The 25728-nt window shown below is 44.3% G+C and overlaps 1 protein-coding gene and 1 long non-coding RNA gene across 4 annotated transcripts in view; both read left to right on the forward strand.

The window, feature by feature from the left end:
• LOC129534416 (uncharacterized) overlaps positions 1-21655 on the forward strand; it is a 23618-nt gene extending 1963 nt beyond the window's left edge. For both annotated transcript variants that reach the window (XR_010134384.1, XR_008681016.2), the window contains 4 exons: positions 1121-1203; positions 1912-2158; positions 4953-5025; positions 21010-21655. This is a non-coding gene — a long non-coding RNA (uncharacterized lncRNA). The remainder of the gene's footprint in view (positions 1-1120; positions 1204-1911; positions 2159-4952; positions 5026-21009) is intronic.
• Positions 21656-23147: 1492 nt separating this feature from the next.
• PHACTR2 (phosphatase and actin regulator 2) overlaps positions 23148-25728 on the forward strand; it is a 292400-nt gene continuing 289819 nt past the window's right edge. The window contains exon 1 of one of the 2 annotated variants that reach the window (XM_055391372.1): positions 23148-23673. In XM_055391372.1, the coding sequence (XP_055247347.1) occupies positions 23457-23673 (217 nt within the window). In that variant the 5' untranslated portion in view covers positions 23148-23456. The remainder of the gene's footprint in view (positions 23674-25728) is intronic. The other variant, XM_055391371.2, reaches the window with a different exon arrangement.

The raw sequence follows: 25728 nt of genomic DNA on the forward strand, positions 1-25728 counted from the left end.
ATGTTGTACTTTCCCTGATCTGCTTCATAACACCTCCTTCCAAGCACACATAGGATTTCACGCATCCTCTAGTAGCTACGTGGTACAGGTCTGATTTCCCATCAGACTGTGAGCTTTTTGAGGGCATTCATAATGACCTTCTTTTCTGTAGTGCCTACATTTACAGCAGAAAAGCGGCACTCAAAATGTTTGTTGAAGCTCTCCAGTGAACTGGGGTTCTAATTATTGAGTGAAGAACTTGACACTAAGTGGCTATTGCCTGCATTATCCTAACCCATCTCTGCAGAGAGATGGGAGCAGCAGAGGGCGCTGTCACTGCAGGTGTAGGGGCATTTTTCCTCTCCATGACACGCCAGATGGCCCCCCGGGGCCACAGCTCCACCGTAAGAGTCCCCAGTTTTGTTTTGTTTTTTTACAATGAGGGTGTTCTAGAGGAAAGAGCTCAACGAATCCAATTGCAATAGCTCCAGTTTGTGATAAAGATGACAATTTTTTTTTTTTATTTGAGACAGAGTCTGGTTCTGTTGCCCAGGCTGGAGTGCAGTGGCACGGTGTTGACTCACTGCCACCTCCACCCCCGGGGATTCAAGCAATTCTCGTGTCTCAGCCTCCCGAGTAGCTGGGATTACAGACCCCAACCTCCAGCTAACTTTTGTATTTTCACCATGTTGGCAAGGCTGGTTTTGAACCCCTGATCTCAAGTCATCCTCCTGCCTCAGCCTCTCAAAGTGCTGGGATTACAGGCATGAGCCACGGTGCCTGGCCTGACAATTTTTATTACTGAGTTTGTGGGACCCAGAATGATCTAGGGCCTCGGTGGCCACTGAACCCTGGGGCACACTTGAACAAAAATATGGGCTTCTCAGCCACTATGCCTTGACATCCTCTCTAATCAGAAGTTTGTGTAATAAGTGCAAAAGACAATATTCACAATGACAATGATACTGTGAACTGCCAAAGGGAGAGTAGACATGACTGTGGTGACAATGCAGCGGCAGCAGGACCCTGTCCTCTCATAAGTGGGCATCCTTTCCCCATGTGAACACCACATAGCAGAAACGCCCATCTTCCAAAGTCCTTTTATCATGTTATTAATTATTTACACTTCCATATATTTCAGTTAAAGAGTGGTAATCAGATCTGTATGGATGCCACTTGGGTCATTTGTCATTTCACTTGAAGGCAAAGAAATGTTTTTAACTGGTAAGTACAACCTTATCATAAAAGTCTATTTTCTGTAAGAAATACTGAAAATATATTAAAGACCTCCCTTAGGGCCCTTCAGGACACATAAGAATCCTAATATACCAGGTTGGGAACCATTGCTATAGGATTTGAAAGGAATAGTAAATAGTATTATCAGAAAGTGAAGAGGAAGAAGAGATTCTACTTAAAAATATTTGTTAAATGACTGAAAGAAATAAATCTATGAAGTCATTTAGAACATGGTCCTTTAGGGAAAGACCTGCCTGCTGTAGATTCCATTCACATTTTATACGTTTGTAATGCCTTACAAAGCTAGTCTTTGCACTTAAAGCTACTGCTCACTGAGCAATAGAATCACACCTCATAAGGCTTAAACTGTGTATTTAAAGGTTTTGATAGGGGATCCAGAAATCTGAGTGAAACCCTGGGTTCTGCAGGTGCACATGGCTTATGTATAAGGCATTTGAAGGGCTTGTGGCCTTGATGGGGAACACTGTCAACTCTGATCCTGTTTGTCTGAGGTTACTTGGGGTACAAGATGAAGACAGAAGGGCGTGCCTCCCTTCTGGAACCATCACAGCCAGCAGCCGCATGTTGGGCAGCTGCTGATATTCAGGGTGCCCAGGCGGGAGATGGTGAGAGGCCAGCCCTAGCCAAATTCCTTGCTGCTGCCAGAGGAAGCAGTCTTGCCATGTGTGTCCACAGGGATATGATTAGCTGCCGAGGTGGAGCTGATATCTGAGCGAGGCTCTCGAGGACACATTCTGGATAGATCTCCATATGGGAGTTGGATGACTGCCACCAGCCAGTCTTGGCAGTCCCCAGAATTCTTCTGAAGTGGACAGTGGAAGAAGTGAAACATTTGCCTGGCAGCTGGCATCAATGCAGTCTCTCTCTGGACATGCAGAAGAAAAGGTTCAAAAGGAACTGAACCCAATCCAGTCTTTATTTGGTAAATATCCCAGCTTCACGGTAGAAGAGCAGGCATGGGGGAAATAAAAGAAAACCCGCCTTTTTCAGGCCAGGGGGCAGGGAAGAGAAGCAGAGAGGAATAAAGGGAGGAGGCCCCGGGGTGTCAGCAGAGAGGGGAGAGCTGCCAGGCTGTGGCCCCACGCCAGCCTCTGCCATAGGGCTGTGTAATCCTGGGGAAGGCATTCAACCTCTCTGTGCCTCAGTTTCTTCACCTATTAAATGTGAGTGATAATTGTGCATCTCCCTCCTAGGGGTGTTGTGAGAATTAAATCATGCAAAGTACATGTTAAGCCTCGTCTACGTGTGGACCAGTATTACCGTGTGTGTGTTAGATCAATTCAGGGGAGCCTACAGGAAGCGGAGATTTTGTCCTGATTCCCATTTAACCTGAAGTCCTAATTGAGTATCAGGACAGAAATGTCCTGATTAGGACTCAGGCTAACTGGCAAGTGTAGCAAGGTACAGCCATGTTAGACAGATGGAGAGGCTGCTTTTTACCTTTCCTGGGGTGACCTTGATATTCGAGTGACAAAACAGGACCCAGAAGTAGCCAAGAACCTAACTGGAAATCTGTCCTGAGTGGTTCTCTGTGGCAGGGCCTCCTGTGCCAAGGACCTGGGGTTCACAGCCATTCCTCAGAGGACGCTTGCCTGTCTGTGGAAACTGAGTGGGGTGGGCAGGAACCCGATACAGACCAGATCTTGAATTAGAGCAGCTTCAGGCTTCATCTGGGAACAGTGAAAGAACGGGTGTCAGCACTCCAGGACCGGAGAAGGCAGGGACGGCGTGTTCCTTCCCAGAAGCTGGAGAACCCCGCCCCTACTCCATGCCACCTTAGAGAGAAGCAGGGGAGGGGGAGGCATCTGCAATATTGAGCGTTGTTACCCAAAGAACAGCCTACATATTTGCTGAAGATGCTGTTTAATTGACAAGATTTGACTATGTTTAATGCAGGTAGAGTAATTAAATTTGATCACCAACCACCCAGTGTGTGCATGGGGGACAGGAGCATGCTGCCTGCTGAGGCAAGCAGGGTGACTAGAAACAAGAACAAATGGCCACTTTTTCTCTGCACCAGGGTTGTCAGTGGCAGGTAATTTAATGATCCTAGTATGCAGCTAAGCATCAGAACACATGACACATTTGCCTTCTACTTCTGTCCTTCCCAATGTCTTCAGGGAAAAATGAATGATCTAATGAGTGGCTGTGCACGGAGGCCCAATTCAGGGAGATGAGGTCTCAGTCACATGCTGAGTCTCCTTTCCAGTGGCCCTTATGGCTGAGGGAGACAGTGTCCCCTGGGCTGCACCAGTTGGAAGAGAAGGCGGAGTTTTCACAGCCCTGGTTAGAAGTGGGAGGGAAGAGGTCAGGTCCTCAAGAGGAAGAGGAAGCAAAAAAAGAAGTAACTGAAAGAACTGAGATAGGGCTGGGCAAGAGGGAGAAAGGAGATGAAAGAAAAAAAGAAAAGAAAAGAAGGAAGGAAGGAAAAGAAAGAGAGAGAAGGAAGGAAGGAAGGAGAAGGAAGAAAGGAAAGAAAGAAAGAAGAAAGAAAGGAAAGAAAGAAAGAGGAAAGAAGGGAGGGAAGGAAGGGAGAAGAGAGAGGAAGAAAGGAAGGAAGGAAGAAAAAGAAAGAAAGAGGAAGGGAGGGAGAGAAAAAGAAAGAGAGAGAGAGAAAGGACATCAGAGAATGGAGCTGGGGGAAAAAAAAAGATTCAAACACAAAGAAATTCAAAACCAAGAGTGTCCCAAAATTAGAATAAAAAAGAAACTAAAACACAAAGACAAACAATAAGCGAGAATAATGAATAAAGACAAGAGAAGAGGGGAGAGGTGGAGGTATCAAAAGGAGATGCTAAAATAAACCCCAAAACCAAAGCAATATGAGAAGCCTTAGGCTGAGCTCATTACAGCAGGCATGCCAGCAGGGGCACAGGGGAGGAGACAGCAAGGGAGGAACCAAAGAGGGACTGGCAAAGGTGAGCACAAGCAGGTGCAGGAAATCTGTTGGGGAGGCAATGGGCAAGGGCTGAAGAACAAGTGGGGAAGAAGACATGGATGAAAAAGAGAGTGAAGAGGAGTCCTCCTGAAATAAGGAACCGAAATAAAGACCAATGAATGAATGAATGCAGTGTTTTCATTCACATAATAACCAGAGTCTAGGCAGCTTTCCTCAGTTTAGCAGGATGATTAAAAACATGGGCCCTACACTACTTAGCAAGTTATTCATGGGTGCACACACTTTTGGAGGTTAGAACCCACATAGAAAGGTTACCTAGTGCTGAGATGTCCTTTCTCAATCAGCAGTCTGTCCTTGCCATACACTATTCTGATGGTGTATGATGTATTCTGTATTTATGGGTAAGTATTCTGTATATATATGTATGTATTCTGTATGTATATGTGGGTATTCTGATGATGTATGATGTATTCTGATGATGTATGATGTATTCTGATGATGTATGATGTATTCTGATGATGTATGATGTATTCTGATGGTGTATGAATGTTGTAAAGCCACACTGGTGTTTTGATTCTTTCGTTTCACTGTCGAGTGAAGCCTCTGATGCAGAGGAGCAGGTTAAGAACTGCCAGGCTGTGCTGTGACTTTCCTGGGCCCTGGGCACCTTTGCCTTCATGGACCTCTTATTCCTCCATTTAAAAAAAAAGTCATAGAGGTATATTCTACAACAATGTTGGTAAACAGGTGAATGTATGAATATTACATATTAAAACATTTTCTTTGACTTACAAGGTTTTTTTTTTTTCTCCTTCAGATTTTAGATGGAATTAAAACATTTTTGTGGGTCTCGACAAGTATTGCCAGCACTGCACCTGCCACCCTGATAGGTAAGTCAGCTCTGGAGAACTTAGAGATACAGAGTAACAACCACTAAAAATATACAAAGAGATTTGATTAAATATTTATATCAATGTGAGCCAAGGTAGGTACGTTAAAATAGCAATGATTTGGTGTAGTGATCATGGAAATTTCATGATTCAAGACAAAGGTGGTTTCTTTAGGGTGCTGGCATATACTTACTGAGTTTAGTGCTTACTATAAGCTAGGCTGTTCTGAATAATATATTTAGGCTTTTATTAAGTCCTCATAAGGTACATTCAAGTATATAAAGTACCTCCAAATGTACTTTTATTATCCTCAATCTACAGATAAGGACAAGAGGCAGAGAGAGTTAAGTAACTTGCTAAATAGTGTAGGGCCCAGGTTTTTAACCATCCTGCTAAACTGAGGAAAGCTGCCTAGACTCGGTTTATTATGTGAATGAAAACACTATATTCATTCATTCATTGGTCATTATTTCAGTTATTAATTACCAATTTACTTTGTGTGTGTGAGAGACGGGTCTTGCTCTGTCACCCAGGCTGGAGTGCAGTGGTGCAATTCCGGCTCACTGTAACCTCCACCTCCCGGGCTCAAGCGATTCTGCCACCTCAGCCTCTGAAGTAGCTGGGACTACAGATGTGCACCACCATGCCCAGCTAATTTTTGTATTTTTTGTAGAGACGAGGTTACGCCATGTTGGCCAGGCTGGTCTCCAACTCCTGAACTCAACCTATCCTCTCACTGCAGCCTCTCAAGGTGGTGGGATTGCAGGCATGAGCCACTACACCCCACCTGTTAATTGCGTCTTTATCTCAGTAGGTTGAAGTATATTTATATAGCCTCTGCTCTGTGTCAAGTACTGAGCTGAGCTCAGCAGTTGCAATGGCAGGAACACAGACCCAGCCCTATTCCTTATATGGCTGACTCTCTAGTGGGAAATATGGACATTAAACAAACGACCACCTAAATATAACACTGCAAACTGGAGTTCATGGCATGAACCATGGAATGCTATCAAAGCACTGGGATCCCAATCTAATCTGGGCATCAGAGAAAGCTTCCCTGAGGAATTAAAATTTGGATGAGGTCTCAACAATTAGTTAATGAATTAGGCAAACAGTGGGAGCAAGGATGTTCCAGGCAGAGGCCAACTACATGGGTCAGGTGCACAGGACATAAACCGAGCCATCAAGAAGCTTCCAATGTGAAAAGAGAACAAACCCACAGAGACAAGCAATGAAGTGCTGCCATGAGACAGATGTGTGGAGCATTTGAACAATGGGAAAGTGCTGGTAGGAGAGAGGTGGTGTTCAATTCAAAGAAAGCAATGTAGGATGAGATCTGTAAGGAAGACTAGATAAGCCAAGAGGCATGCAGAGGATCTTATCCATTTTAGAGCCCTGGGGGCTATTTACTGGAGTAGCTGAAGATAGCACCGTGGACACAGGCTGAAAAGGAAGGAATTGCTATGAGCTCCATGTGAGGCATCATAGATGAGACCTGTGGAGCTATCCAAGATCATATCCTGACACAGTGGTCAAAATAAAGAAGCAAGTGTGAGCAGTGGTGAGGTGATGGCTCATTTAAAGAAAAGCCATGCCCTGCAGACTGGTCCCAAGCTGGAGACCCCTTTCTCTAATTGTCTGAAGAATCCCTTTGGCAGGCTGTGTAATACGCATGACTCCAATCTCTTGAAGTCTCTAGATGGAGGCCACATCCCATTGCCTTTACAAAACATCCTCTTTATCCATGGATGTTGATACTTGAGAACTTAACAGAAAGAACTTCATTCCCTCTGTGAAGATCAGTGAAGCTCATACTATTATCTGACTACAGAACTGCTCAATGTTCATCCCAAAAAAGTAAGACTCCCTTAAATATCTGCATAAGATTCATTTTCTGTGTTTTATTTTCCTAATTTTCTTCAAAGAAGATGTGTTACTTTTGTTAATAAAATATTAAAAATGTAAACCATGGAATCAGGGAAGGAAAATGGCAGATAGGAGGCAGGACTAAATTGCAGCTGACACTCAGAGGGACAGAGCAGCATGTGGAGACTCACGTTGTGAATTTTTGCTCCAGAACTACTACTGCAGGATTATACCAGGAAAGCCAAGAGAATCCACAGACCCTCTGAAGGAAGTGGATTGCTCCTGCAGGACCCAGGAGACAGCCCAAATACTACACAGCAGGAAGGTGCAATCTATGAACCAGAAAGTGGGCCCTCACCAGACACTGAATCAGCTGTCTGTGTCTAGTGTCTTGACCTCGGACTTCCCAGCCACCAGAACTGCCAGAAATAAATTTCTATTTTTTATTAGTTAAAAAAAAGTAAGCCATGTAGATTATTCATTAACATATGAAGCAAAATGGAATCATAAAAATGAAACATTCATTACAATTTTTTGGAAACTGCTATTTGTTTTGTTTTGTTTTTGAGACTAAGCCTCGCTGTGTTGCTCAGGCTGGAGTGCACTGGCTGTTCACAGATGTGATCATGGCACGCTGCATCTCAAACTCCTGGCCTCAAGTGATCCTCCTGCCTCAGTCTCCTGAAGAGTTGGGACTACAGGGGTGTACCACCACACCCAGCCTTGTTTGTTTTTGAAGATAAGATCCATATCTGAATTTTTTAAATCAGTGACTGAGCAACATAAAACATGAGGATTTTCCAGATTGCCCTTCTTTTGTTGAAAATGTTAAAAAGTGATCTTAAATTTATGGATACATATAAAACACTAAGATTTCTCCATTTGGTTTATGTACTTCATAATAGCTTGTGACATGCTCAAAATAACATGATTTTTTTCAATTATTTCTTATGCTCTTTTAAAAATCACATTTTACTGAATTTATTCATTCATTCATTTTGAACACCTAACATATACTAACAAACGTGCCAAGTCCAGAAGATTCAAGGCTGAATCAGAGGACATCCTTGACTTTAAAAAGCTGACAGTCTAGAAGAGCCAAGCCTACATGAAAATAAATAAATGCAATATGGACCAAAAGCACAATTATCAAAATATGTGCAGGGTAGAGGTGCTGAGCAGTGGGAAGATACAGAATAACTAATGCCTATTAGCTGCTTCTGTATGTATGCCAGGTAGTGTTCTAAGTGCTTTACTTACATATATTAGCTCATCGCCAACCTGTGATCGTTTCCATTATCATATTGTTACACTCATTTTACAGATGAGGGACTGAGACAAAGAGTGGTTGCCTAGCTTGCCCAAAGTCACTCAGCTATACTGAGTGGCAGAACCAGGATTTAAATAATATGAACTCTGTGCTCTCAACCTCTACACATTTGCTGTCCAGACTGTCCAGCAGACTGTCTAGGAAGAAATGCAAAGCACTTTAAGCAGAGAGGGCAGCTTGGGCAAGGGCACTAGTGCAGGAAAGACACAAGCACCTTGTGGAGTCAAGCAGATAGGATACCAGAAGGCTGAGGAATATGCCACATCGTAGGGAGGCTTGGATCAGTTTTGGTAGACAACGAGAGGACATTGAAGGATTTTAGTCAGAGGAGTGATGGGGCAGATCTGTTTCTTAAAAATATTATTTTGACTGTGTTAGGGAGGATGTGCTGCAGAGGATCTGGATGCAGGTGGGGAAGGGAGGATGTGTTGCAGGAGGATGTGTTGCAGAGGGAGGATGTGCTGCAGAGGGTCTGGATGCAGGTGGGGAAACCCCCTTTAGAGACGACTTCTCCCAGGTAAGAAAAGGCTGTAGCAGTGGAGTTGGAGAGAGAAGAATGGACCAGAGCTATTTTAAGGAAGACTAGGCCAGTGCCGGTTTTGATTAGTGGATGTCAAACTTAGTGGTCGTTTAGTATTTTTACACGAAACCTTCAACAGAATCAACAGTGTGCTTCATGGAGGCAGAGCCCAGATTTGTTTTTCTCGCCGTTGTACTCCCAAGACTTGGTAATGTGCTCAGGAAATGCTTATTGATTGAATGAGTTAATGAATAAGTGAATAAACCAACAAGTAAATTAAAAAAAAATGAATCAAAGAAATGACTCAGTATTGGATTAGACCAAGTGCATAAGAGAAGAAGTTAATGGACTCTCAAATGACTTGCCGAAAAGATTAAGTCAATTTCTCTTTTCTTATGCAATACATTTTGTGTCCAGGCCTTTCTTATGAGTATTGTGTGTGGAACATAAAGCAACCAACTTAGCTCCACGATTTAGCTATTGGGAGACCCATGAAAGAGCCTGCCCAGCCCTGCCTGCCTCTGGGGGGGTCTCGGTCATGTCATGTGACTACATCGCTTGGCTCTGTTTCCAAGTTCCCCACCTCTAACCTCTCTGGAGCTCACATTCATCTTTCAAAAACATCACTTCTGTTATATCACCCATCACTCACTCCCTTCACTACACATCTCTTTGCCCTGCTTTAGTTTTCATCTGAGCACTTACTGTTTCCTGACATTATGTCATTCATTCATTCATTCATTCATTTTATTTGGTTCTATCTCTCTGTTAGTTTCCTATTGCTGCAGTAGCAAATTACTATAAACTTAGTGGCTGAAAACAGATTTATCTTGCAGTTCTTGAGGACAGAAATCTGAAATGGGCCTCACTGAGATAAAGTCACTGTGGCCAGGGCTGCATTATTTCTGGAAGCTCCAGGGGACAATCTGTTTCCTTACCTCTTTCAGCTTTTAGAGGCTGCCCTCATTTCTTATTTTGTGGACCCCTTTGATCTTTAAAGCCAGCAAAGGCAGCTTGAGTCTTTCTCATGATGCTGTCTCTCTGGTCTCACTCTTCTGCCTTCCACTTCCCCATTCAAGGACTCTTGCGATTATATTGGGCTTGCCTAGATAAAGCAGGATAATCTTATTTTAAGGTCAGCTGATTAGCAACTTTAATTCTAGCTGCAATTTTAATTCCCCCTTGCCATGTAACAACATATTTATAGATTACAAGGATTAGGATGTGGATGTCTTTTTTTTTTTTTTTTTTTTTGAGACGGTGTCTTGCTCTATCACCCAGGTTGGAGTGCAGTGGCACAATCTCGGCTCACTGAAACCTCCACCTCCCGAGTTCAAGCAATTCTCCTGCCTCAGTCTCCCAAGTAGCTGGGATTACAGGCATGCGCCACCACACCCAGCCAATTTTTGTATTTTTAGTAGAGACAGGGTTTCACCATGTTGGCAGGCTGATCTTGAACTCCTGACCTTGTGATCCACCCGCCTCGGCCCCCCAAAGTGCTGGGATTACAGGCATGAGCCACCGCACCTGGCCCAGGATATGGATGTCTTTGAGGGGCCATTTCCTGCTTAGCACAATCTGCCTCTTCTAGAATTTAAGTCTCTTGAGAGCAAAACTTTGTCTACTTTGCTCTCTACAGTACAGCCATTGATTAGAAGAGGGCCAGTATATTGTAAGCATGCAGTAAATATGTTTTGAATAAATCAGCAAATCTTGTCCTTCTCTTTCACAATCCACCTCATACCAAGGCAGAATAATTTTCCTTCATATCAGCATGGATCATAATATACTCTTTGATATGGTTTGGCTGTATTCCCATCCAAATCTTATCTTGAATCGTAGTTCCCATAATCCCCATATGTCAAGGGACAGAGCCGGTGGGAGGTAATGAATCATGAGAGAGGTTACCCCCATGCTGCTGTTCTCATAATAGTGAGTGAGTTCTTACAAGATCTGACGGTTTTATAAAGGGCTTCCCCCCCTTTTGCTCTGCACTTCTCTTTCCTGCTGCCATGTGAAGAAGTACGTGTTTGCTTCCCCTTCTGCCATGATTGTAAGTTTCCTGAGGCTCCCCAGCACCGTGGAACTGTGAGTCAAATAAACCTCTTTCCTTTATAAATTATCCAGCTTGGGTATGTCTTTATTAGAATCATAAGAATGGAGTAATACACTCTTGCTCAGAGAATATGAATCGAGCACTTCTAGGTGAGATGGCAGCTTGGCCCCAGCCACTTTGTTCTTTCCTAGCAAACTCCAGTGGAAGTAACAGCAGATCTTGCAAATAGAGAAACATCTGCCTCAGTTCTGAAGCAAGCAAGTGACCATCCTCATGCCACAAAATAGAAGAACTTCTGCTAGATCCAGAACTGTCACCCCTGGGTCGCATGGAGGCCTTGAGGGTTGGGATTCAATCCTCATTCCTGAGAAGGTGAGAAGCATAGCAAGGAGGTCAGGGGGTCTGAGGGGCTTCAGTGATGCCCCTTACTTGAGCTCTCTCTGATCTCTCTTAACCAGGAGCTCTAGAACCCCATTGTGAATGTGGACATTGTTATGGATGCAAATGTCCACCTGTGCAGAGAATTAGGCAAGACAGAGAGAGGTGTTTTTCTGGGAAGACTGTCTGAGCAAGCAACCACAAAGTTTCTGGTCATGGTTCCTGCCCTGCCTCCCTCTCTACTTTGGAGCTCCTGTAACTCCAAGTGGATAATATACGGTTTTGTTTTTGTCATTGTTATTGTTGATGTTGCTTGTCTTTACTTTGTAAAATGCGAACCTTTCATCATATGAGTGATTTTGGCAAAATACACCTCAGACATTCAAATACTTCCTATTTATTAAGCACCTCCCACTGTGCAATCCATATGCTAGGCACTGCAGATGATGTCTTAGTCTTTACAACAACCTTGCAGGTTGGATAGCATTGTTCCCATTTCAGAAATGTGGGAACATGCCCAAGGTTCGGGGTATTCTAAGTGGGAGAATTCAGATCCAGCTCACTCAGAGGTCTCTGCTGGCCCAGGTCTGTCCATTGTCTTCTAGTGTAAATGAAGACAGCTGCTCTGAAGGCAGGAGGACCAGGCTTAATCTGAAACCTGTGATCATTGAAACAAGCATGGCTTGCTCTGCACAGGGTCCAAATGAATAGGTCTCTATTTTCTCCTTTCTACATAATCACTCAAATAAGATAGGGACTAGAGTCAGGCAAGTGAGACTCTCATCCCAGGAAGAAAATAGAAGGGAGCACAAAAAAACTCAGTAATCAAGATAAATAATAACTTTAATACAATACAGTGTTTTAAAAAATCAAGTCCTCAAACTATAGCTGTATGCCTAGCTATTTTTAAACATAAAGCTTTACCAAGGCTGGGATGAGGCTTGAGCAAATGAGGCCAGTTGTACAAGTTCAGTGTCAGATCCTTTCTATTTAAAGTTTTGATATTTTGTTCATCATGTTTATTTTTTTTCATTAATTCTATCTGAAGCACCCACCCACGTTCTCAGCAGATATCTCACTCTGGGGCTACCCTTTCCACATGAGTTATAGGGACCTGTGATGTGCAAAAGGAAGTTACACAACTTCTCTTCATAATTTCTGTCTTTTCGGCGCGAAATTCTGACTTTTGAAGAATACAGTTGCGTAATCACCACCACAATCAAGATTTACAACAGTTCCATTATCCTAAATAGTCATCCCCTCCTCCACTCCCAATAACTGGCAACTACTGGTCTGTTTTTCTGTCCCTATAGTTTTGCCTTTTCCAGAATGTCATTTACATGGAACAATATAGTATGAAGCCTCTTGAGCCTGGCTCCTTTCATTTAGTATAAGTATCTGAGAGTCTTCCATGTTGTGTGTAGCAGTAGTTCCTATCTTTGTATTGCTGGCTAGTATTCCATTGTTGGATGTACTTATTCGGGTTGTTTTCAGCTTGGGGAGGTGATGAATAAACCACTATAAACACTTGCTTTCAGAGTTTTACATGAATATAAGTTTTCATTTACTTTGGGTAAATACCTATGAGTGGGTTTATTGGATCATTTGATACGTCTACTTTTCACTTTCTAAGAAATTGCCAGACTAGTTTCCAAAGGGGCCCTTTTGCATTCCCACCAGCAATTGACTTTAGTTTTTGAGGGTGGGACTAAGGAGGACTCAATCCCCAGGTGTGTTGACATCCCTACCTCCCAACTGTGAATGGGGTCAAGACCTCTGGCATCTTAGTGACGGGCACCTTAGCACTCCCCAGCAATCTCTGAGGAGTGAGGACATGGAAGGAGTGATTTCTGGGTTGTCTTGGAGATCTACTCAAAGGACATTGTGAAACCTAGGTGTTCAACAACAAATAAATAGATAAAGAAAATGCGGTGTATATATACTATGGAATACTATTCAGCCATAAAAATGAAATCCTGTCATTCGAGGCAACATGGATGGAACTGGAGTCCCTTATGTTAAGTGAAATAAAGCCAGGCACAGAGAGTTAAACACCGCATGTTCTCACTCATATATGGAAGCTAAAAAAAGTTTATCTCACAGAAGTAAAAAGTAGAGCAGAAGATACTAGAGGCTGGGAAGAGTAGAGGGAAGGAAGGAATAGGAACAGATTTGTTAAAGGGTACAAAATTATAGCTAGACAGAAGAAATAAGTTCTAGTGTCCTATACCATTATAGGATGACTATAGTTAACAATAACATATTATATAGTTTCAAATGGCTAGAAGGAAGATATTGAATGTTCCCAACACAAAGAAATGATAAATGTTTGGGATAAGGGATATGCTAATTACCCTGATGTGATCATATACATTATATGTATTGAAACATCGCTATGTACCCCACGAATATGCACAATTATTGTGTGTCAATTAAAAATAAAAATATAAAAGAAAAAAAAACCCGTGGCTGAGTGTAGCAGGGATGGAAGGAGTCCCTAGTGAATCACTTGCCTTCAGTGAGAGAGTTAGAGTCGCAGAAGCAGCAATTGCTGAGGCTAACACTCAAGATAGTCCCCTCCTGTCTTCCTACACTCATAAGCCCAAAAGTTCTTGTTTGGTTCAAGACAAGGAAGGCATCCTGGAAAATGTCTTTTAGGCAATGTTTGTAGAAGGAGCTGAGCTAGGTGTGATTTATAGAAACAAAGAAATAGAATGTGTATCCTGAATGTCTTAGAGCACTGTATTGTGCTCCTACTACATGCCATTCATTACACCCAGTGCTTTATATACACGAATTTCTATCCTGAAAACAACACCACAAATTAAACGTATGCATTACTTAGGGATCAAATTGAGGTATCAAAATTGAAGCAAAAGACAGTGATGCTGATCACATTTCTTCTGTGCCTAAATCTTTTTACAGCCCTCTGTTTCACATTCCAGCACGTACCCGCTCTCCTCCAAGGCTCCAGCCATACTCACCTCCCTCCCCTTCGCTTCCATTTTCCTGCCTTGGGCCCGCATGCATGGTATTTTCCCTGCCTGGGATGCCTTCCCTGCCTCTTCCTCTTTTTTATCCCTACTCACTTGTATAAGCCACTTCTTGTGTCCTGAAACTTTTCCTGACTCACCCCAAAAGGGTCAATTATTCCCTCCTTTATCTCTCCACTGTAGTTTGTACACCCCTGTCTCCTATGCTGCTAGTCCAAGATTAGAGAGATTCCTATTCACTTCTGTGTGCCCAGCACAGAGCCTGAGCCTGTTAGGACATAGTAGCTGTTTTAATTTATTTATGTTTTATTGTGTTTTTAATTGACAAGTAATAATTGTATATATTTATAGCATACATGAAGTTTCAAGGCATGTATAGGTTGTGGAATGATCAAATCAAGACAATTAGCCTATCTATTATTGCAAATATTTATCTTTTTTTGAGATGGGGTCTCACCGTGTTGCCCAGGCTGGAGTATAGTGGCTCAATCATGGCTTACTGCAGCCTCAACCTCCCTGGGCTCAGGTGATCCTCCCACCTCAGACACCAGAGTCTCTGGGAGTACAGGTGCACATCACCACACCTGGCTAATTTTTGTAGTTTTTTGTAGTGATGGGGTTTTGCCATATTGCCCAGGCTGGTCTTGAACTCGTGGGCTTAAGCAATCTGCCTGTCTCAACCTCCCAAAACTAGGATTACGGGCGTGAGCCACTGCATCCGGCCCAAATATTTATCATTTCTTTGTTGTGAGAACACCTAAAATGCTCTCTTTTCATTATTCCAAAATATGTATATATTCCAAAATATGTATAGTCACCATGCTGTTGCGATACAGCACCAGACCTTACTCCTCCTCCCGTCTGACTGACTGAAACCCTGGACCTGTTGAGCAACATCTCCTCTTTCTCCATCCACCCCATCGCACCCCAGTCTCTGATAACCACCATCCTACACTCCACTTCTATGAGTTTGTTTTAGAGTAAGAAGAAGAAAGGAAGAGTGGGAGGAAGAGAGCATGGTAAAGGAGGTGTTTACTTTTGCAGCCTGGTACTCTAGAGGGAAATGGTGGGATGGGCTCAAAACTATGAGCCAGCTTTGGCCTCTCTCATAAAATGAATTCATCTTCGATTTTTAAATGAAAACAAAGAAAAAATTTCACAGAACCATCACATTCCACACCAGAAGAGGCCTTAGAGACCATCAAAACTAACTTCCTGTTTTTTGTTTCTCTCTCTTTTTTTTAAGTGACTTTAAAAGCAGGCCTACTTTCACTATCAGATGGTGATTTATCCTCACTCTGCTTATTACCTGGATTCCTTGCCTTTCTCTTATTTCATTTTCATCGTGTATCGTCAATTTTGATCTCTGCCATTTCTTTTCAGATAATATTTTGATCTTTCTCTCACTTGCAGTCATTTTTATCTGCCTATATTAAGGAAATGCTATTGTCAGTGAAAGACGCTTAGTTCTAATGCCAAGTATTTTGGGAAAATATTTCATAAGAAAACATACCATTTTTTATGTGCATGTTTTGCATATAAACTCTGAGAAATAAAACTTTTTAATATATTTGGGGGATGGGGAAGATAGCAAAAGAAAACTGCAATTATAAAAATAATTAGTTAGAAGGGGAGGGGTATTGTCTCAAGGAATGCCTTCAGGAAGTTTTGATTTTAACCAGAGTGTCACAACTGTTTCCATTACCATGAAAAATCCACATTCATGCATCTAAAGACTACTAGTGATGAAATAGGGACAAATTCAGTTACAAAGGTCCTTTAGCTCCCTAGCTTGTCTAATTTATGAAATGTGGATACCTTTCATTATGTATTAAAGCCTTTGAATAAAAATTCCTCCTTCTGTAAGTGAATCTGCAATGTATAAAGAGCCCTCCAAGTGGCACTGTGGCTTTAAGAGGGGCTCCTGGCACAGCAAGGAGGAGGAAGACACTGGCCAGAGATGAGACAGATCCCAGCCCACATTTGGGCTCCTGCTGAAGGCAGTGTTCCTAGCACTGATGGGCGGAACAAGCTAGTTGATAAATTTTCATTTATTTCTTTTATAATCTTACATAAGTCATCACTTTAAAGAGAGTGGTAAAGCAGTGAGGTACAGTTTTTTTGTTTCTGTTTTTTTTTTAATTTTATTTTTGGTATTAAACACTCTTATATGATTAAAACTATGCTTATTTCATCTTCAGTTTTTATCCCTAACCTTTTGGAAATGGTATTCGATGAAAATAGCTAAATAAACTAATAGAGTTTAGAAACATTTTGCTTTGAAAAGCTGTATTGGATGCCTCTTTTTTTAAAATCACTGTCAAACAGGCACATTTCCTACGTGCTGGCCAACATGTCCGTGGTACCAAGGGACAAGTCTAAGGACAAAGAAATCTTATAGCATAGGTGGGACAGGATAAGCAAAACTGGAAATAAACAAAACCTCAAATAAGCAGGATGCCTAATCATTTTAGGATTGCATAGACTTAGTGGTATTTGAAAAGTGAATCCCAGCCCACTTTTGTCCACCTCGTCAGGTTCAAAACTGAACTACTCCCCACAGGGCTCCTATTCTGCAGTGCTACATTACAGCATCCAGAGGAGCCCCAGGTCCTCAAGGCTCTGTCCTTGCAGATGACCTTCCTCATCCTGGGGTGCCTTTGCATTGCAGACACCACATCCTCTGGGAAGCCTTCCTTGGTTCTCCACCCCAAGCGGGTAAGGTGACTGCTCCTCTGAGTTTCCTCAGCCCTTCTACATAAATCTCAGTTTTGTCAATTGCCATGGACTGCCAAGTAATTATTTGTTAATGTCTACTCCCCAAATAGACTTCATTGATTCATTCATTCAATATGCAGTGGTGCTGGGAAAATAAAGGCAAGAATCAGTACTTACTGTCTTAAGGTAGCTCAAAGGGAGTAGGGGTGACAGATTAGCACCCCAGCCATTACAATCCTGTGTAAAAAGTGACATAAAAGCCTGATGGTACTGTTTGGGAGGGGCACTTCACCTGGCTTGGAGGTTGGGGAAGTGTCAGGAAAGCTTCCTGGATGGTGCTGTGGTTTGAATATTTGTCCCCTCCAGAATGCCTATACATTGCTGGTGGGAATGTAAATTAGCACAACCTCTTTGGAAAACAGTGTGGAGATTCCTTAAAGAACTAAAAGTAGATCTACCATTTGATCCAGCAATCCTACTACTGGGTTTCTACCCAGAGGAAAAGGAGTCACTACATGAAAACAACCCATTCACGTATATGTTTATTGCAGCCCAATTCACAATTCCAAAGATATGGAACCAACCTAAATGCCCACTGACCAATGAGTAGATGAATAAAATGTGGTATATATACAACACGGAATACTAATCAGACATAAAAAAGAACAAAATAGTGTATTTTGCAGCAACTTGGATGGAGCTGGAAGCCATTATTCTAAGTGAAGTCACTCAAGAATGGAAAACCAAATACTGTATGTTGTTACTTATAAGTAGGAACTAAGTTATGAGGATGCAGAGGCAGAGACAGTGATATAATAGACTTTGGAGGCTCAGAAAGGGGAGGGTGAGAGGAGAGCACGGAATAAAAACTACATATTGGGTACAACACACACTACTCAAGTGACAGGTGCGTTAAAATCTCAGAATGCATCACCATATAATTCATCCATTTAACCAAAAACCACCTGTACTCCAAAAGCTATTGAAATAAAAAATACACATTAAAAAAGAAAAAAGAACATTTGTCCCCTCCAAACTCTTGTTGAAATTTAATCCCCCACCTGGCAGTATTGAGAGGTGGGACCTTTAGGAAGTGATTGGATCATGAGGGCTCTGCCCTAATGAATGGAATAATCCATTCATGGATTAATGGGTTTATCATGGGAATGGGATTGGTGGCTTTATAAGAGGGGGAAGAGAGACGTGAGCTAATACGCTCAGCCCTCTCGCCATGTGATGCCCTGCACCACCTCTGGACCCTGCAGGGAGTCCCCACCAGCAAGAAGGCCCTCACCAAGATGTGACCATTTGACCTTGGACTTCGCCTCCACAACTATAAGGAAAATTCATTTTCTCTATAAATTACTAACTTTCAGGTATTCTATTAGAAGCAACAGAAAACAAACTAAGACAGATGAGGAGACGCTTGACCTGAGGCTTGAAGGATGAGTGACAGTTGGTCAATTAGGTCATGCTAGAGAAGGCGGGGGATGATGCTGCAGACAAAGGAAACGGGAGTTCAAAGGCACCCCGAGAGGAAGAGGAGGTGCCATTCAGAGAATGATGAATTGGTCTGCATGGCTAGAGAGTGGAGTATTGTGCACAGAGGGAAGATTTTCTGCCCTCTGAGGGTGTGATAATTGAGTCTATGAAAAATGGACAGTAGGCAGATTAACATGAAAAAACCATATTTAATTATGTATATATGCACAGGAGTCCCACAAAATCTGAGACTGGAAGAAAAGTCAGATGATTGAAGCTCATATAGTATCCCTGAGCTACAGAAAGCAAGAGGGGCTTGGTGCTTCTGGGAGTGGTGGTGACACACATCATGGGAGGGTGAGGGGAGGAAATGTGTGGCAAACAAAGGTTGTCTTATTATGCAGATAAAAATTCTCTCGGGTAATAAAAGTTGTTTCAGAGTAGCCTATCAGAAGAATCTGTATCAGCCTGTGACAAAGTCCATCTGGGCAAGGTGTCAACCTTCATTCTCATCTTCTATGATAAGATCTTCCCTGGTTGATGAGAATCCTAAAAAGTTGTTTTCCTTTACAGAAGTAAATTTCTTTTACCAAAGGACAGCTTTTCAGAGCTACTCCTGTGTCTGCAGTTTCTCAGAATAACCCGCTCAAAATATGCCAAAGAAGTATATCCCAGAGTGGCATATTTTGGCCTCCTACAGTCATATTTTGAGGTGTTGTGTCCTGAGCCGCCACAGTATGTATAATAGCAGCAAGGAAAGAGTTTGGGGTAGGGTACAGAACCCTGATATGCCATGCTGAGGAATATACACTTTATTCTGTGTATATTCATAGACACTTGTTTTGAGGGAATTAAAATGGAGGGGTAGCGAAGTCTTGTGAGTACTTTGGAAAGATCATTCCAGAAATGGGATGGGGGCAGAGTAGAAGAAAGTGAGTACGGAGATAGAGAGTTCCTTTAGGAGAAAATAGAAGATGGAGGCTCAAACTAAAGAGGTGGCAATGGAATAGCAGGGAGGAAACCGATTCTGAGGATATTTATTTAAGGTATTAAGATATTTATTTATCTAAGAGAATAGACAGAGCATGTTCATGAGGAGGAGGAGGAGGAGGAGTTCAGCTCAGGGAGTGTTGACTGCCAAATGTCAATGAAACATCAAGAAGGGAAGCCCAGGAAGCAATTAGATGCTGGGATCTGAAGCCCAGGAGAGAGGTCTGGGGTGGAGAGAGTCATTTGTGTGTAAGTCAAAGCCGAAGCTGGGATCTCCCAGGAGAAACAAGTCAAGTGGGAAGAGAAGAGGGCTGACGCTGGACATCTGGGGAACAGTACCTAAGGGCAGATGGAAAAAAGAGACCCTGACAAGAGGGTAACAAGGAAGCAGAGGGGCTGAAGGAACACCTGGGGAGATGAGTGTCCTAGAAACCAGGGAAGCAGAGCCCACAAAACGAGTGAGTGGTTGAGAGTGTTAAAAGCGACAGAAGACATCAGATTAAGTAAGACCTGAGAGGTTCCCAGTACATTTGACAATGAGCTGCTCAGATGTGATCTTTGCCAAAGCAGCTCTATGCAGTAGGGTGAGCAGTAGTCATACTGCAGATGGTGGAAGAATGAATGGGGAAGGGGGACTGTAAGAACTTGGGAATAGCTTCTGGAGTATACGCTACTCTCTGTAGAAGACTGACTGTCATGGGAAAATGAATGGAGGAATATTGGGCTGAGAGGTTCCTTGACGATATGGAGAGCCTAGCACAGTGCCTGGCCCAAAAAGGCACTCAAATATGTAATTATCTAATAAAAGTTGAAATGATGAATTGCTAAATAACTGAAAAATGAGTCAGAGAAGACTTCTTGTATTTGAAAGCATTTAATTCCTCATTTAATTCCTCTCTTCACAAGAGAGGACACAAAAGATTAACCAGAGAAGGAAAAAGCATGCAGTCCAGAAGAATGTATGAACATTCATGTTGTAAGCAATGGGGAGAGAAAATTGGGGTGAGACCCAGGCATAGGCAACTGGAATGTGTGCCCCAGAGAGAAGGCAGCTTGTGAAGGGGGAGCTTCTTGCTGAGGAAGTGCACTGAGGGAATACAGACAGCATCATCAGGTAATACAATACACTAGATAGCAAATGGTGCTGAGAAATGCCATTGTAATCTAATGCTGGTTATTCGGGGTAACTGTAAAATCCATCTCAGTGCACTGTCAATCTTATCGATGACCTATTGTCTAAAGAAATGCATAGTTAATTCTAAAGGCAGAGATACCTTTTTTTCCTATCATAAACTACACAAGATATCAAGAAAGTAAGGTAACATTTGGAGTAGTATAAATTTAAACAGACTGTTAGTAGAAAATATTTAGAGAAAGACCAGACAACATTGGCTGACTTTGTGAAAAGGGGCCTGTATTTGGACAGATTTGATTTATTAGTTTTGTTATTTTATTTTATTTTATTTTATTTTATTTTGAGACAGGCTCTTGCACTGCTGCCCAGGCTAGTGTGCCGTGGCATGACCATAGCTCACTGTAAACTTGAACTCCTGGGTTCAGGCGATCCTCCTTCCTCAGCCTCCCAAGTAGCTAGGACTAGAGGCTTGCCTCACCAGCTGGACTAAAATTTTTTTATTTTTAATTTCTGCAGAGATGGGGACTTGCTATACTGCCCAGGCTGGACGTGAACTCTTTGCCTCAAAGGATCCTCCCATCTCAGCCTCTCAAAATACTGGGACTGCAGGTGTGAGCCACCATGCCCGGCCTGTATTTGGACAGTTGTTGCAGCACCGTGCTTAGCCTATATTTGGACAGTTTTTGCAGCAAAGATGGAATAATCATATCTTCCCTACAGAGTTCCTGTGAGAATTATAAGTGAAAGCCCTTTTAAATGATCAAGGGTGAGCTGTGTGTGTGTGTGTGTGTGTGTGTGTGTGTGTGTGTGTGTGTATCATGACCTAGTTGCTACTAAGGCCTTTGTGCATATCGGTGTGCTTCTGCAGCATGTACTCCTGGTTTTTGTTCCTCTTTTCTCTTACCTTCTTGATTAGGTTTGTTCTCTTATTAAATGATATAATACGTGCAAAATGCCTGACATAGCACCTAGAATCGGGGTGTGTGTGTTAACAGGAGTAATTGCCAGCGCTGTCCCTTCTTTCCCCCCGTATCTCCATCTCTTCTCACTGGCTATGTATGGTCTGTGGGTGAACCAACGGACATTCCTCCTTTGCCATGAACTTTCAGAGGACTGATGACTCCTGAGCCTGACTTACAGTCTTTTAATTCTGGGCGAGTCACAACTTGGGGGGCCTAATCGTGAAATTGATAAAGCTTAGGCTTTGAAATCACCAGCGGAATCAGCATAATCTCCGCTGCCCATTTTGCAAAATCCTACAAGGTGTGGCATTAACTAAGATATTTCTAATCAATGCAGCTGCCTTTCCTTTAGAAAGCATTGACTGAGACATCAAATCTGTGATATTTATTTAGTTCTCGGAAGACTGGCTTTTTAAACATGACCTTTGAGTATTTACTTATGAAGGAGTTCAGAAAATGCTGCCCCAAAATCCGCTGCTTTGGCAGGCTGGTTACTTCAAACTGAGGGTGCTTGGGGAAGAGCAATTGCAAGAAGGAGCTTTCTCTGAACTTCCTTTTATCTGCCTAAAGACAGATCCTTCAGCCTGTAATCCCAGCACTTTGGGAGGCGGAGGCAGGTGGATCACCCTGAGGTCAGGAGTTCGAGACCAGCCTGGCCAACATGGTGAAACCCTGTCTCTACTAAAAAACAAAAACCAACCAATCAAACAAACAAAAAACAAAAATTAGCTGGGTGTGGTGGCGGGCATCTGTAATCCCAGCTACTCAATAGGGTGAGGCAGGAGAATCACTTGAACCCAGGAGGCAGAGGTTGCAGTGAGCCGAGATCAAGCCCTTGCACTCCAGACTGGGCCACAAGAGTGAAACTCCGTCCCCCCCCCCAAAAAAAAGGCAGATCCTCTAATAGGAGTTCATCTTTCAGGAATGGGAAAATCTGGGATCACAGCAGGCCCAGACAGATTATCACCTATGCTTCCGCTAGAAAACAACTCCTTATTACCTGATCAGCTTTTTAAAATTTGCACGAGACAACCTTTATTCTTTATACACTTCCTCCCCGACCCTCCCATAACTTGTGTCACCTGCCCGCCCCCCAAATTCCAAGATCCTGTTCTTTTCTGTAACTCAGGATGCTATACAGGCTTCAATCATCTGACCCTTTGAGCCTCATATTTTGTGAAACTCCCATGTGAACGTTGGTAATTAAAATGGGTTTTCTTTGTCCTGTTAATCTGCCTTATGGCAGTTTAATTCATAGACCAGCCAAAGAACCTAGAAGGGTGGAGGGAAGCTATTTTTTGCTCCCTACACCCAGCAGATACCCAGGGATGTGGGCAACCGTGAGAGGTAGAGATGGGCTTTGAGGGCAAGGGGTGTGGGTGCGGGTGGGGAAGGGCATTAGGCTTCACTTCACAAGGGACTCCAGAATCTGCCCCTAACTCACCCGGCAAGTGCAATGCATTTTCGCGCCGGAGTTTCCTATCTGTTAACTGGGTATGATCATTCTTGCTCCATCACAGGGCAGCTCACGTATGTGTACATGGCACCCCCACCCACCACAATGGAAATGATATCGTTAGCTCTGACCTTGCATCCCAGCTCCAGAAGCCCAAACTCGGCTTTTCTGTGGCCGGATTGCTGGGTGAACAGAGCTTCGCGGAGGGGACCCCCTGCTGCCATCCTGCCGGGGGCCAGTGCCCGGGGCTTGGGGGAGGAGCAGCCGGGCAGGTTCGCGGGCACCGAGGGCGGCCCAGCTCCGAGCCCTGCAGCTTTTCGCCCGCTGGAGCGAGAGCCGGCTGTAGGCGGCTCCTTCCTGTGCAAACTTTTCTGTCCTCTTCCTCCTCCCACCCTCCGCACCGGCTCCTCGGCGCCCGGCGTCCACCTCCCCGCCCTTCTCGCTGCCTCCGGGTCGCGGCGCGCGGGGCAGAGCCGGGCAGCAGCGGGCAGCGCAGCCCTCGGCGCCGGCCCCACCCGTTGCTCCGGCCCCGCCGGCGGGAGCCGATGGCCGAGGCGGGCTGGCGCCCCGCGGGGTCCCCGGTCGATCCGGCCGGGCAGGCGGCGGCGGTCCCAGTCCCCGAGCCCGAGGCGCCCGCCCCGCCGGCGGCGCCTGCCCTGCGCTGGCTTCCCGGGGACCCGAGCCCCCGCGGCCGCTCACAGAGCGACCTCTCGTCGTCCTCGAGCAGGGGCCGCCCGCTCCGGGTCCACATCTCCGGCTCAGGTAAGAGCGGCTCGGGGCGCGGGCCGGGGAGGGCCGGCCGCGGGCAGGTGGCCGCGAGGGTGACGCGGCCAACCCGGGGCGCCCGCGGGCACTGGCCCGGCAGGCTGGCGGCGGGGTGGGGGTGGGGGACAGGGGAGGGCGGAGGCTGAACTCCCCACACTGCCGCCTCCTCGGCCGCCGGGGCTTGGCGACCCTAGGCGGAAGATGCTAAAAGTAGGCGACGGCTTGGTGCGCCTTGCGGGGCGAGTGTGCAGCCTGGGTTGGGGTAGGGAGCGCTCCCTCTCGGCTGCACGGCGCCAGGCAGCACCGCAGCTTGGCTTCCGAGGCTTTTCCATCAGAAAGAGGAACATTCTCGGTCTTCGGCGCGACTTTGGTCCCTCGGAAGGGTGCGGTTCCCTCACTTTGTGGGCTGGGACCAGGGCAGGTCTTGGGAGGTTTCCCAACTAAATGCTTATGGTTCTGAAATAAAGACGCCTTTTGCGGGTTGCTGGTAAGAGGACCCGGGATATGAGTTTTTCCTCCTTGCAAAAACCCATGAGGTTAATGGGGGAGAGCAGGGGAGAGTTTGGCGGGCTGTTTGTGCCTCTCATCCTTTAACATGTTTTGAAAAAGCCTCGGCCAGGCGCGGTGGCTCACGCCTGTAATTCCAGCGCTTTGGGAGGCCCAAGGCCGGCCGATCACTTGAGGTCAAAAGTTCGAGACCGGCCTGGCCAACATGGTCAGGAAACTTCGTCCCTACTAAAAATACAAAAAATTAGCCGCCGAGGCGGCGCATGCCTGTAGTCCTAGCTACTCAGGAGGCTGAGGCAGGAGAATCGCTTGAACCTGGGAGGTAGAGGTTACACCACTGCACTCCAGCCTGAATGAAAAAGTGAGACTCCGTCTTACACACACACACACACACACACACAAACACACACAAAAGCCTCAAGCTAGCCCCTCTGCGGTAGCACCGGCCCATGTGTCCTCAGAGGCTGCCCTGTGCCCCGTGCACCGGGACCGACGAAATCAAGAACTCAGCTAAGGCCGATGCTGCCGGCCGAGTTGTGTGACGTTGGGCAAATCACTTAACCTTGTCTCTCCTATCTCAGTATTCAGAGTGGGAATCATAGTATGGTACTACCACATTGGGAGGTTATGTGGATTAAGTAATCATTTTAAACTGCTTTTGAACAAAGCATTAGCCTAAGAACTGTAGGACTGTTTTTTAAAAGTCCACCAGATGTGTCAAGTTTCCACCAGTTGTCTGATGTGCAATCTTTGTAGGATGCATGGGAGCTGGGAAATTAGAAATGAAGCTAGCTAGCATCCAAAACTACCCATAGCAGCAAAAGCCCTGCCGGGGCGTGAATGTGCACTGTACCCGCTACCACAGCCCTGGTTTTCAGGCTCTGTGCTCCAGGATCAGGCCTTCTTTGGGTTCTAACTCAACCTCACCTAAAGCTGAGCTTCCTGTTCAAAAAAGCACATTTCCATGCCTCTAACTCCACTTCAGCTGGCTAACTCTCTCACCATAGCCTTCTGTCTTCTTATTCTTGTCATATTGTTTTTGCCGCCCAACATGTGTACTTGAAAAACCTCAAAAGCATTGCCGTTGTGACTTTGTAGATCGCATTGGATGAAACAAGTCAGAACTGTTAGAATAGAGGTAGTGGGATTTGTGTAAAGATTCTTCCTCTGAATTTGTATTGTGAAAAGCATTGAGTCCGAATGTTTTTAACCACCTGCTCTTGGTGTGCTGGCCAAACTGAACTCAAGCCATGGATTATTTTGATTGATTTCTACAAAGATTAACTGTTCAGAGACTCTAAAGAGACCACTGAGAATTCACCTAGTTGGTGATTGTAGACAAAGTATAGCTTGCATCGCCATTTTTCATTTTCATGGATGGAAATTATGACCTGTATGCCGAAAAAGGACAGCAAAGACATTTAAAATGTGGGTGTGCAAAGTGTACATCATGTGAACCATGGGCTCCAGTTTATAAAATTATTTTACTTCCGAGGACTCTTTGTCTTTTCTGTGTCCTCTTAACGGATGCTAAGAAGTGAAACC

Source organism: Gorilla gorilla, chromosome 5, assembly GCF_029281585.2.
Source record: "Gorilla gorilla gorilla isolate KB3781 chromosome 5, NHGRI_mGorGor1-v2.1_pri, whole genome shotgun sequence".
NCBI classification, from domain to species: Eukaryota; Metazoa; Chordata; class Mammalia; order Primates; family Hominidae; genus Gorilla; species Gorilla gorilla.